General features: G+C 40.2%; 1 protein-coding gene across 1 annotated transcript; it reads right to left on the bottom strand.

Annotated features, from left to right (window-relative positions):
- Nucleotides 1-1689: 1689 nt before the first annotated feature.
- DCSTAMP (dendrocyte expressed seven transmembrane protein) lies at nucleotides 1690-12132 on the bottom strand. The gene is made up of 5 exons (XM_030445722.1): nucleotides 12075-12132; nucleotides 11856-11970; nucleotides 5900-6953; nucleotides 2526-2843; nucleotides 1690-1773 (listed from the first exon to the last, which is right to left on the bottom strand). The coding sequence occupies exons 3-5, from the start codon at nucleotides 6911-6913 to the stop codon at nucleotides 1690-1692; spliced, it is 1416 nt and encodes a 471-aa protein (XP_030301582.1). The 5' UTR covers nucleotides 6914-6953; nucleotides 11856-11970; nucleotides 12075-12132.
- Nucleotides 12133-14404: the final 2272 nt, after the last annotated feature.

Raw genomic sequence — 14404 nt, 5'->3', positions numbered from 1 at the left:
ACCTTATTGTAGCCTTCCAGTATCTGAAGGGAGCCTACCAAAAAGGTGACGATGGACTTTTTAGGATGTCAGGTAGTGATAGGACTGGGGGGGATGGATTCAACCTAGAGGAGGGGAGATTTAGATTGGAAGTTAGGAAGTGCTTCACCAGGAGGGTGGTGAGACCCTGGAACAGGCTGCCCAGAGAGGTGATGGAAGCCCCATCCCTGGAAGTTTTTAAGGCCAGGCTGGACAGGGCTCTGAGCAACCTGATCTAGTGGGAGGTGTCCCTGCCCATGGCAGGGGAGATGGAACTAGATGAGCTTAAAGGTCCTCCCAACCCTGAAAATTCTATGATTTTATGGGGAGAAAAGCTAAATGATAATCAGTAAAGTGCCCTGCAACTTGCTGCTGGGAGCCCCAGCATTCAGGATTAAGACTGTTCTGGAAGCCGTTCAGGGTCTCACCTATCCTACCAAAAACTAATATATCTTTTTCGTATCAGTCATGCCCACTAGGCTTAATTTTCTTAAGCAAATACAATTTACAGACATGGGATTGTTCCAAGGATGTACTCCAGAACTCAAAATCCTAACTGATTTAGGTATATCTCCAAAACATTCACCCGTATCTGAGTCATTCTGATGAACCATTCCCATGTGCTGCTGTCCAGGGCTGTCTCACTTCAGCAAAAGAGAAGATAGTCAAGCTACTCAGAGACATTCAGCACAATCCTCAGTAATTCATGGCTTTCATCTTGTGTCTCATTTTCTAGGGACCAATTGTTGGCACACCAGCAGTGTGAGCCACCTGTATCTATGAAAGAGCAAGGGTTCTACTGGAAGACCCAAAGAAAAAAAGAATTTGTGTTTTTCAGTGTTTCATGTAGAAGATTTGACACTTGCTACTGGAAAGTTTTAAAGAAGTCTTTATTCATTCAGATAACAGGGGCATCAATCAACAGCTGTCCTGGGGCCATAGACATATTAGAGAGGAACAGAGTGAAGTTTGCTATTATGCAACCAAAAGAAGAAAGCTGGATGTGGCTGCAAGTGAGGAGTACACCGTCTCTTGGTGGATTTTTAGGTCTACATTAGATCTGTAGTGACTGCATTAAATGTCTAGTGTCATTTCTATGTCTATATACTTTCCATATTTTTTCTTGTATCATAGGTAGGTTATATCACCAATGTTAGCTGATTAGATGGAGCACTCAGTACTGGCTCAACTTGATTTCATTGAAGTTAATGGTGGCTTTACCAACATAATTATGCCCATTTTTACCACTTCTGCAAGCTCCCTCGGACTGCAGGATTCAAAGCATTGTTCACCTCTGCTCATATGCCCCTACACCTCAAAACAATTATAGCTTTTGTGAGTACTTCCTTCTGAGCATGCCACATTACCTCTTTTATGGTCATCAAAGGTTCAGGACAAACTGCACTAGCAATACAGTCTGTGGATATGTGAAAATAGGAGACTCTATGTGAGAGGGGGACTTAGAAACTGAAGTGCAGAGCTCTGTATGGTGGAGAGCACATTATATCCTGTGGATTCTTTTCCACTCCTTTCCAAAGTACTGATGTTTGACCTTTGATCCTATTTTTTTCATTGTAAAATTGGCATTCCATAGGAAAGAATGGTGGAAAACAGGTCCCTAGGACTGGAATGCCCTGGAACTACAGTGTCAAAAAGTTCACTTAGTCTCTCTCACACCATGTTGTCATTTGCCACACTCCTTTCTTTCTTCCTTACTGCCACTATTGCCTTGAGAACTGGAAACCAAAAGTCAACCTGAAAAGACAGAAATGTGATGCTATGATACTAGTACTACTGTGCTAGAGATCACCCAGATACTAACATCCATATAGTCAGGATCAAAGGCTATTAGTAAAAAAAACCACCCCAAAACAGCTCAAAAACCCTACATGTATCTAAAGGTATATGTCTGAAGTTGCCAGACAAGTATAAATACATACATGTGTATTTGTTATTTCACTAGTATTTATATAGATATATATGTGTGGGCCAAATGTTTTTGCTAAGAAAAAAGTTCTGTTTCCCAATGGTATCTGCAGTTGCACTCCCACTATGTTTAACTGAAATATATCATGCAAAGTGATAGGTGCTATATTTTTGCTAAGCAAAAACTGGTCCCATTTCTCAACATTAAGAATCTGCTCACAAATGCTTAACTTTTGCTGTCTAGATTGCAGGAATATTTTTTGTTCTGGAAGTGCTTTTTATATGTTCCTGGAAACCAAGGTTCTTCTCTGGAGAGCTGTCAGATGAGTATTTTCTTGATAGCAGACAGCCATTTTGGTGTATTCCTATTGTGTCTGATGCACATGTGCTGAAGGACAGCACAAAACCAATTATATGATCTAATCTCACAAACAAGCCGTTGTCTCTGGCCCCTGTGCAGGAGAGAACTTGAGAAAGTCTATTAGCACATAATTGGAGTTTAAAAGTATTTAAATATTTCCTGCATCTGGTTACCACCCTGAGAGAGGGAGATTTATTTTTCCCTAGAAATGATGCCTTACCTTTCTAGTGAACACATTCTTCCCGTTTTTCTCCTGTAGCTTTGCTCTTTTCTTGAGTAATTTTGCATGTAAATAATGTATCCGTTTCATCTCAGTGTCAGGATAAAATGAAGTCAACACAAGTATTTTAAGTTGAGTCAGGAAGCCAGAGAATAATCCAAAAATTATTAAGAAGAAGATGATGACTCCAAGCTGGATCCATGTCATGGAGAGGGCAAGCTTTGGCTGCAGGATGCAGTCATGCCTAAACAAAGGGATCTTGAAAGGAGCAATCTTTGCAATATGCTTTCTCATACCAATGAAGAAGTCCTCATTCCTCTGTATAAGAAAAAGTGAAAAAGAGTATTGATTTCCTCCTTTCTTAATATTTCTCCACTGGGACATTCAGATTCACAAAGGACCATAAATCATCTAGTCCACTCACTGTCTATATATTCTATGCTCATAACAATATATATTTTTTGGCTATTTATTAATGTTTCAGACTGCATTTTCACCAGGGAGATTACACTCGGGTGATTACCCCAAAAAATTTTGACTGTTAAGAATTTATGTCTTCATTGGCTCTGACAGACATATTTAGCTAATCTGGCTGTAATGGTTTAAGGTATTCCCAGTCCCATGAATCTGCTCTCCTCTGTTGGAGAGTCTTTACTTCGAAGTAAAACATCAGAGCAAAGTGTGTTCATCCCTTGTGGCTCAGCACATCATCATCAGTGCTTCCACACCCACCTAGGCACAAGCTCTGTCTACAAGGTTATCAGACAAAGCCACCTCTTCTCCTACTGGTGTCTTTGCTTAGAAGAGCTGATGCCTTGCAGTGCTTTGTGGACTGAAATGCTGAGTGAGGACTAAACTAGATATGCTGCTGGGACCAGTATTGCATACTGCTGGGCTGAATCACCCAGCCCTCTTTTCTGACCATGTCAGGGGAATACATAGCTCTTCCTTGTGGCTCTCCTGGTTATCTACAAGGTCAGGCTGTTCTCTTAGATGCTCTTTGGAAGAATCAGCTGCCCCAAAGCACACTACCCATTTTCAGCGAGTTAGCCTTTCCTTGACCTTACCCTGTTATGTTCTATCTCCATACATTTCATCCCTAAACTGAACTAATGTATGAACAAGGAAAAACTACATTAGGAACTCAGTATGAAACAGGAGTACAAGTGCATGAAGAACTTCACTGTCAATACTCAGAATAAACAGCTCAAGAAGCCACTGAGTCTGTCCTGCTCAAACATCCAGCTTTCCAGACCCCCTGAGATCAGCAGTCCTGAGGTTTATTATGACAAATCTATTGAGATTTTTACATGTGAATGTGACCAGCTTTCCTGGGGGAACTAAAAACAATTTGTTGATGGTATAATTTTCTGCTTTGGAATAGTCAACCAGCTTTCCACAGGATATAAAGAGAGCAATTTGATAGTACAGGAATCAGCCACACAGAGTCAGGCTCGTGCCCTCAGTCCATAGCTGGTTGGACTAAACTCCTTTGTCCAGACTTTAATTACAGCAAAGGCCTATCATGGTAAAGGGCTGTTCTCAAGGTGTAAAGGATAGAAATGGTGGCAAAACCAAGTGCAGCAGATCACAGAGAATATCTGAGGCAATAGCAGATAGTTTAGGATTGTTGTCAGTTGGGTTTTTGATATCTCCAAGGATGGAGACTCCACAACCTGTCTCAGAAACCCATTCTAATGTTTGGTCACCTGAAAAGTTAAAAAAAAATGTAGGTCTCACAAGTTCTAAGCAGGGGAGAAGGATCACCTCACTCACCTTACTGGCAATGCTCTGCCTAATAATGCAGCCCAGGATAGCTCTTTCTTTGCCATAAGGGCACATCACAGTCTTCTGCTCTACCATATCTCCATCAGATCTCCTGGGGCTTTTTCCAGCAGAGCCACACCCCAGCTGGTTGGCTCCCAACACATGTAGTGCATGGAGTTATGGCTCTCCAAGGAGTGCACGACATGGTATTTTCCTCTGCTGAACACTGTGAGGTTCCTGCAGCAGGGCTTACATGTGGTGTTAAGCCCCCTTAGGATGTGTAGCAGTCTGCTTCCTCAGTATTTCTCACATTAGACTGACTGACCAGGTGGTGAAAACCTCTCTGCTTTTGCACAGGAATTTGATGTCTCCAGGGAGAGTCTGACTTTCTATATATGTACTAATTGCAGTTACAGTGAATTCAATGGCTTCTGCACCTACCTTCCTAAAAGAAAGTAGACATAACAATTAGAAAAGTAACAATTAGAAGCTGGCAGCCTTCATTCTCTAGGAAAAGTGATTTTCCACTGACACAATCTGAAAACCTTTGGTTTCTGTCTGCCCTCTGAATTTTTCTACCCTCTGTTAAGGTAAAACTGGACAATAATTTAATTTTTATCCAATGAAAGAATTTGATATTTTGATGTACATGAAATATTCTCATCTGAAGTATGATAGAATTTGATCATCAGCTTGACTTCATTTCAACAAATATCTTAGTAGTCCACAATTGCCTGCAATGCTTCCATTCCTCAAGGATACACTACGTCTCCCTTCCCATTCATGGTTCAGTCCCAGCCAATTGAATGTTCCATGACACACCAGGACTGCCAGCCTGCCACAGTACTCTTTATTGTGAAAGTATCAAAGAGCTATATGCTTTGGGGAAACTTTTAAAGCCTAATCTTGCAAACTATCAAACTGGGAAGCTTTCTTGTGCCTGCACAGTGTCACACAAGTCACACACTCCAGTGGTGAAAGCTCCTGCTTTAGAAGTATGCACAGACAAGACCCTGAGCAGTGTGATCTGACTCTGAAGCTGGCCCTGTTTAGAGCATGAAGTTGACCTAGATGGCCTTCAGATATCCCTTCCAACCTAATAACAATATGGTTCTCTATGCCACCATTGTTTCTGCTTGAAAAACCTTGAGATTTTGTCAATGGTATTATTTTGTTTGTATGCTTTTTTAAGTTATGAGCTCCTCACACTATTCAGCTAAAGAAGGGTAGGCATATCTTCCATCAGTATCACAGTGGCATTTTGACTATAAAACTGGTGCTTCACAAATGTCAGCACTGTGAATTTCCAATCTTAAGCTTCTGCTTTTTTCCACATGTATAAATGGAGGAATGAAAGTACTTCTTCCTATATTGACCATTCTCTAGAAAAATGACACTTTGGAAAGTGCAGAAAATGGTCTCGTTCCATCAAACATAACCATCTGTAAAGCCAGTGGCCCTTTTTGAAACAAATTAATGCTAATGCCATGGAAGGACTTATAGCTTATTGGCTGTATATCTGCTCTGCTGTCTTCATCAGCTGCTGAAGATGAAGTGAAATTTTTCAACACTAAATGAAGAAATACAAAGTTCTAGTAAGTACTTACTTGCTGAAAGAGTCTGAGTTGAATCTCTAGATCCGGTACTTCTTGAAGATGTTTATTTACTGAAGTAATTAACCAATAAAACAAATAATCTACTGCAGAAAATAGGAGCCAGATGCAAAGATGTATGGTTACAGGGAGAAAGAAATACTGCATATTTTTTTTGTCCTTCCTTGTAAGACAGAAAGATGGGATTGTCATATAATCTTTTCTTTCTTTTCCATTAAATGGCAGAAGACAGGGTCTTTGCTGTTGCTTTTGTTGCTCATCAAAAGTGATGAACTGTTTTGTGATGTAAGTATTCTTAAATTTCACACTGTGAGAGCCCACAAATTTTTTCATAAACAAGCCAGTTCCAAAAGAAGCTAGAAAAATCCCCACTATAGGCAACACTTTCTGGCCTATACAGGGCAGTATAGTCAACATAAATGTTATCTGATTAGCAACTCTCTGGATTTCTTGCTTCGTGTCATTTAGCTCTTGTTTTAATGCATCATCTGAAATTGAATAAGATGGTGTGAAGTCATGCTTTAGGTTCACTAGCTCAGTGGAAAGCTTGGCCTTTTCATAAATCCATTTTACTGCCTCAACATAATATTTTATCAAGGCAAATTGCTCATACTCTAAATGGCAGGTTATACTGTTTGCCAGAACTTGTAGGTTGTGAAAAATATTTTGGATGTTGCCAGCTACCACAACACCTGTGCCAGCAGTAATAAGAGCATTCCTGCCATTTTTCAGTCCACAAGAAAGAAGGAACAGGACAGTAAAACAGCGCAGGTGCTTGAAACAGGAGAGCGCGATAGAAAGCGAGATCCAGATGAATCCAGAAATCAGTAAGGGACCCAGTGGGTGGTGAGCCAGGGAGAAATGCATGCCAAGGAATAAGAGAAAGCTGGAAAGGAAGCTGACTGCAGAGCAAATTGCAAAAAGCTGCATCATATACTTCCAGCCAGGCTTCCTTTCAGATACAAAAATTTCCCATGCATTCTTGGCTACTGAGACAAATGGAAGCATTTTCTTCTGATCGCTGCTAACACTGCAATGGATCAAACTAAAAGGAAAAGAGAACAAAAATACAGTTAGTTACAGGGTAACACTACTGACAATAAGATGCTTTAACAGCTTTTACTCACATGGGGGCTGATCAGCTCCCCGTGAGTTCTAAATCTTCATCCCCAGTATCACATATACAAAGATGGAAGAAGTTATTCTAGAAGACAGTCTATCTTTTCATTCAAAATATTTTTGTCCTTTTCTTTTTGTGTACTCTGATTTCTTATTTGCCATACAGACAAAGCAGTTTGAATGTACATGAATGTGTGTGTGTGTGTGTGTGTGTGTGTGTGTATGAGAGGGACACAAGCCTCTTTTAGTACCCAGTGCTTCCCCACAGGCATTGGCTTTCCTTGCAAGTTCATTGGGAAGGGAATGAGAGGAGCATGGAAAATTGCCATCAGTACTCCAAAGCAGAGTAGAGTTATACCCACAGGGAGCATCCAGAGCAGCTGTTAGGGAGGGAGAAAGAGGTGGAGCAGCATGTGCACCATGCCCAGGGATGAGGAATGAAGCTCTCCTTTCTCAGCTGGAGGCAGGTCAGCACAGAGGAGAGAGTACAGAGTGTCTCAGAGGCATCATTTTGTCTTTAGGTCTCTCCTGGGATAGCACAGCTACAAATTGGTCTATATACAGTTTTCACTCTAGTTGCTCATACTTGTCACCATCTTTCCTGCTTACCAACATGTCTTTAAATTACAGAGTGTTTCTGTGAGATGCAATTCAATTTGATGGGAGACAGTCCAGTGCTCACAACTTCCCTTCTTCTTCTACAGTATATTTATAGTGCAGTTTGTCCAAAGATATAAGATCAATTTATATGCATATCAGCCTTTTCACATACTAGACTGAGATACTAATTAAATGTTGCAATTCTATCTTGTAATAGGAAACAGTTGTCTTCACAGTTACACCCTGAAGATGTTACCATGTCTTTTGTTTAGCTTTAGTAAAGTTGGTAGCCAGGGATTAAACTATTAATTTGTACATTTACTCTATTTTATGGGCATCTGACATTATGAATTCTACTAGTATTCACTGCATCATTTTCCCCTTCCTCCTGCTGTCATTACTTATTAGTTATGTTGCTATCAGCTTTGATTGCAACTGATCAGAGCAGGCATCAGACCCCAGTTGGGACCCTCTTGGACATCTGTGCTTGGTGAGCTGCTTTTCCTTGGCCTGATCCTTTCTAGCATTGAGGACTATCCTGAAAGGTGCTGAGTTTTTCAGTGCTTAACTGCTTCAGCAGGGATTATCAGTAGGCAATAGATTTTTCAGTGGCCTCAGTCCCTTGTACTATCACTCTGCTTGGGAAGTCTGAGGAAAATGCCTCCCTCCAGGGCTTCAGTGAATTCAGCTGCACACAGAGCGTAACAGCAATTAGCAGCTCCTTCACATGAATGAAACCAGTTAATTAATGCCCCTGAAGTACACAGAAGTCACCCTGTGCTTAGGAAAGCGGTGCAAAAAAAAACAGGGAGGAGAGGTAGCACAAAACCCACCTGACTCCGGATTTGCCATGAGCAGAGCTGCTTAGGTGGATGGTCTACTTTGCCCTCCTCCTACTGAACTAGAAATTAACAAGGCACTTTTTTAAAAATTTAATTTAAAATTACATGTTCATAATCCTACAGTCAAGTAGAATCAGATTTAATAGCCAGCAAAAGCTGCCAGTGAATCCTGAACTTTCCAAGTCAGACCCTTAAATAGTATTTCTCACCACTTCTTTGTAGATCTAAGAAAAATTGCCCTGTATGGTGAACAGATCTGGAGTTCTGTTCTTGATTTTAAAAGCCATTAGAAAAATGAGATGTTAAAAAGATAGCATTCATGTAATATGATGCAAATACATGCATGTGAGAAAATAACATTTGATTTTTCTTTTGCAGCATGGATTTCACAGCTATTCATAAGTGCAAATTTTGTATGGATTTGTCTGTTTGCATGTATGGTTATGGTGCATTCTTGTTAATATCTGCAGGCATTCAGAAAATGGCTGCAATATGTGACTGGGAGCTTGACTTGGCATGGCTGCATCTAAGAATTAGAAATTGTCAAGAACAAAGCCCTAGAACTAACAAAAGCCATAGCTCTGGACCAGGAGGCTGCAGACTTGCAAAATATGGGCAGAACTTGAAAATAATAAAAAATTTTCCTTAACTGGGCAGATTACATGAAATCATTGCACTACTCAGCACATACATGGCAGGTTGGTCCCTAACCTTCAGTTAAAGTTTTAAGGCAGGAAAGGCATCATAAGGAGCCACTGAATTTTGGAGCCTGTGGCACAGATGCTGACTGTGATCACTAAAGTTTGGGAAGGGAGCATTCCAGTCCCTTGCAGAGGCCATCTCTGAGCTCAGACACTACCAGGGGCAGAGCCAGAGTCAGGCACATAGTGAGCATCTCTGTGGCTTGTCCATTTTCCTCCACAAGACATCCACAACAGACACAGATATCCAGCACAGGAGGATCACACAGAGAATGAAAACTTTAAACCTAAAAAAAAATGTGTAAAATGATTCTTGTATCCAGAGGCACTTAAACGGCTTTGAATTCTTGGGAAGGATAAATAACATTCTGGCTCAGAGGTAGAAATAAATCTTTGGTTCCACTGAAGAGACTAATTCAGTGTTTAAAGAAATATAAACCTTGAGAGCTTTCTGGAATGATTCCTCTTGAAAACATAAATCACAAAAGCTCTTCAGAAGCTGTTGCAGATACAAATTCTAACAGAAAGATGACAAAAACAAAACCTTAATTTCGATTGCAGTCTGAAGCAAAGTATTTCTTCTTCTGCCCTCTAACATGAAATAATGTGGGAGCTGCAGCCATTATTTATGTAGCCACAGGAAATAATTATTCTTGGACAGCAGTTTCTTGTTCTTAAGTGTCAGTTTCTTTCCACCATAGTTTTTATTGATGTACACCACCGAGTGGAGCTGGGAACTCTTGTGCTCTATCTCTGCCTTTCAACCTGATTTTCCTGTAGGGTCCAAAGGGACCCTTATGCCTTAGTTTTTCTCTCTAGGAAATACTTAGATCTGGAAGAGTGATATTCATCTACCATATGGCATTCTGGCAAGAGTGATTATAAGAACAAATTCTAAAAAAGATCCTCTCCAGCAACAAGTTTGGGCCAGGCTTCTTAAGGCTTGTGGTGTACTGAAATTAATACAATATAATTAGGGGTATTTCAATAAAAGAGAAAAATTTTAAAGACTTTTGAAGATCCTGCTTGTTATATTTCAGATACTGGCAGCAGTTTTTAAATAAGCAGCATCAAGAGTCCCTAGAAAATGTCCCTAGGCCATGAGGCCTATGCTAGAACCATGCCATTTTTGTACAGTACATGTTCACACCATGTATGATTTCTTCCCTGCCTTCTATGGAGACTACTCTATGTTAACTGTAACTCTATGTTAATTGTGTTAATACTACAAGAAATTGTGGCCACCAGTTTGGTCCTGTCCTAGTCCCTTGATCACCCTGTATCTGAAGATGGCTTGCTGCAGTTAGAATAGAAAAGAATGGTTCTGCTGGAAGGGACCTACAATGATCATCTAGTCCAACTGTGGTGGACTGAAATGTCTTATATTTGCAGGGACTATTTCTGAAATATTCTCCACCTGCTAATAGGTGATTAGCAGGTCTGCATTTCTAGTGTAGAGATTAGCCCCCCATGCAAACTCTGCCAATTTTTAATATAACAGAAGAAGCAGATGTCTCCTAAAAATGTATAGGAAGAAAAAGAACAGGATTAACCAAATAATTAACTTTTGTAATAGAGAAACAACTGATTTGACAAAATATGACAGAGTCAGACTTTCTAATTTGACACAGACCTAACTCAAACAAAGCCTGGGACTACAGATACCACTGAGTTTGGCTGATTAATTCCACTCATGTTTTGCTTTTCTCTGTGCATCACTGTTGTTTGTGATGGTCTCAGGAAGAGCATAGCAGTTTGGCAGGGCCTTTGCCCCATGCAGTACACAGGATCCTTATACATAATAATAAAGCCATATTAAGAGAGAGATGAGCCTGAGAAACTTACATCTCCTTGATGCTAAGGCTTCAGCTTCACAGTGATCCTTGCCTCTTAAATCCTGTTTGAATTTTATACAGGAATTATGGAAGAGCAAGCACACAATAGGAATAAGAAAACAAATATTTCCTTTTTTGGCAGTTTCAGCAGCCTTCTCTTCTAGCCTGTATCAGTTACATTGAAATGCAAGAGAATTACTTCCCTTTTTTGGATACCATCAAAACATACAGTGCTGAACTATGGTTTAGTAAGGAGCAAAACCACAGAAAAGAGCCCCAAATTTGTCCTTTGGTTAATGCAGGGCATTCAGCAAAGAAAAAAAGCCCCAATGAAAAATCTATCAATGTTACTGTAAATATCCCCTGGGGTTTGTTGAGACCTCTGTCATTTCTCCTCCAAGGAGAGTAAATGGTACTAAAAAAAACAAACACAGGCAAGGACTAAAATATATAATCAAGTATGTGCACATAGAAATACTAGATGATGCAGAAATGCAAATGAAACAATAATTTATACACATTCAAAACCAACCAAACATAAATATCAATTGATCAAGATCTCTTTTTCTTCATGTATTTAAAGTACATGCTTTGGGAACATTCTGAATACTGCAAGATATTATCAAGTGTTTAGGATGCCACAAATCAGTCAAATGTCATTTAGTATCTCATGTCCCTGGTATAATGTCCACATCTGAGCTATCTGACTCTGTGTCAGTGAGGAGAAAAGGGCAGGTACTCAGAGGCATACTTCAGACTAGTTCTAGAAGTCCATCCTTGCCTGAGATGGATTGCAACCTTTGAGAGCTTTTTCTCTATCGTGACTATGAAAAGAATCTGGGTTACTCAGCAAGAGCTATGCAAAGCCAGGTGAGATGAACCCTGTGTTTCTCCATTGCAAGCACTGAGCTGGGCACTCAGAACAGGACACAACAAATGTGTTGTGGGCAGCCACAGAAAATGGACAGCTATTAAAAGAACATGGAACAAGAAATCAAATCTTTTCACTTACACTGCAATGGACCATGTTACCAGTCAGTAAGGTGACAACAATTAAAACAAGACCTTTTACCTTAGAGAAGTTAACTATTTCCACGATTGCTATCCAGCTCCTTAATATTACAGGCCCTCTGTAAAGCTGATAAAGGATCTTCACAGTGCTGTGTGTCTCTGGATTTTGATGAGGAACTGAGATGGACACTAGTAAAAAATTTATGAGTAATTTGTTTCCCATACCATCCCTCAATGAGTCAGGCACACTACAATTTTGAAATTCTGGTTTTGACAGAGATTCATGAGGAAGTAACTTATGCACAAGACTGAAATAGTATATAATTTGCAAGTGCCACTTCCACCTTTTTTTTCTGGCAGAGTAATAGATATCAGCAAATGAGTTCTGGGCCCAGATTTCAAGGGTTTAATGTTATGTTGAATAATGCCTTAGGTCTAATACATCTAAGCTATTTTGGTGCTTCCCATTGAAACTAGAAGCAATTCAGTGCCCAAATAAGTTTGAAGCTCTAAACAGTTTTTTATCCTACAAGTATTCCTAGTGAGATCTGTGTAAATATTTCTGTGGACAATCTGTCACAGTGTGGCCCTTAGAATGGCACCAACCCTAAATATCAAACAAAGGCACTCAAATTATGTACAAGTCCTTAGTAAAAATAGGTAACTGATATACAGGCAGGTAGAGCTGCTGTTAAGAGGCATTTTGAGAAATGGATTGACAAGAATCTTAATGAAGTTCACCAGATGAAAATGCCAAGTCCTGCCCCTGGGGAAGAATAACCTAAGAAACCTGTACAGCCTGAAGCTGACTGGCTGAGAAGAGGCTTTGCTGAAAAAAGATCTGGATATCTTTTCTGGAAAATAAGCAGTGATGTGCCCCTGCTGCAAAGGCAGAGAGTGGCATCCTGAGCTTACTAGAAAGAGTCAGGGGAAGGGGTTTTCAGGGGTTTGACAGTTTTTTCAGGAGAATGCTGTGGGAGACGGTGTCAAAGGCCTTGCTGAAGTCCAGGTAGACCACATCCAAAGCCTTCCCCTCATCCACCAGGAGGGTCACCTGATCATAAAAGGAGATCAGGTTGGTCAGACAGGACCTGCCTTTCCTAAACCTGTGCTGGCTGGGTCTAATCCCTTGTCCATCCTGCAGGTGCTGTGTAATTGCACTGAGGATGATCTGCTCCATAACCCTGCCAGGCACTGAGGTCAGGCTGACGGGCCTGTAGTTTTCCGGGTTTTCCTTCTGGCCCTTTTTGTGGATTGGCGTGACATTCGCCAACTGTCAATCATCTGGGATGTCCCCCGTGAGCCAGGACTTCTGGTAGATGATAGAGAGAGGCTTGGTGAGCTCTTCTGCCAGCTCTCTCACCACCCTTGGGTGGATCCCATCCGGTCCCATAGACTTGTGGGGATCCAAGCAGTTCAATAGATCACTGACTGTTATTAATATTACACACTAAAAAAATCAACAAAAAAATATTGTTATTGTAGGAGCTTTGAGATCCTAAGGAAAGGGTGCAATAAGCTGTCTTCCAGGAGTTTATCTGCATAAAGGACTTAGGGATTGATGATGGGATCTTAAATACCCTACAGTTTTTGTAACTCAAATAAAAAGATATATGATCGCTTACTTTTGCGAGACAATAGTTTTCCTGCAGAGAAATTAAAACTTCAGTTTTAATTGGCAAATGTATTTGCTTCTTTCTCATAGTACTAGAAAATTTGGTGAGAAGGGCTTATTTATGTTCAAACATTAGAACAATTGAAAATCTGGGAGACATTTCAGTATCACAGTGATACAGGAACACAACACACAGCAGAGACTTTTAATAACTTCTGAGTCATTCAGTAGCCAAGTAAGATATTTCTTACAATGTCCTAGAAAATATGTAAGGATCTTCTTTTCTTTTAACTTTGGCCCTGAAAAATTTATTTTAAACAAACTGCAGACACCGCAGTTTGCACACATATTTGTGTGTATGAGAGAGAAAAAAGGTAATTCTGGAAGCTGATCACCTCCTCTTGAAATGTGTCACACAGAACATACCAATTATTGGACTGATCCATTGAACCAGTCAGTCCTTTCATTTCTTTGTCCCCGGTGCTATCTGATAGAGGACTGCAGATTTTCTTTAAAGGAAATCAAAGGTGCTTTAAAAGAATAAAAGCAAGAGAAAAGAGTCTTACATATAATCTACTAAACATCTGTGATAACTTCCTAGTAACATCCTCATTTACTGTCTTTTGCAGCCACTTTAATAACTAACTTGTAATTATGGTTTTGCTATTCCCATTTAAAATTCCAGGTGCATTTTTTGAACAAAATGTATCCATTCTTTTCCTCAGAAATTCCTGGGTGGTTAGGTCCATTGCATAGGTTCTACCTACTGCACCTAA

Source organism: Calypte anna, chromosome 2 (assembly GCF_003957555.1).
Source record: "Calypte anna isolate BGI_N300 chromosome 2, bCalAnn1_v1.p, whole genome shotgun sequence".
NCBI lineage: Eukaryota > Metazoa > Chordata > Aves > Apodiformes > Trochilidae > Calypte > Calypte anna.
This window is presented reverse-complemented; position numbering and strand designations above follow the sequence as displayed.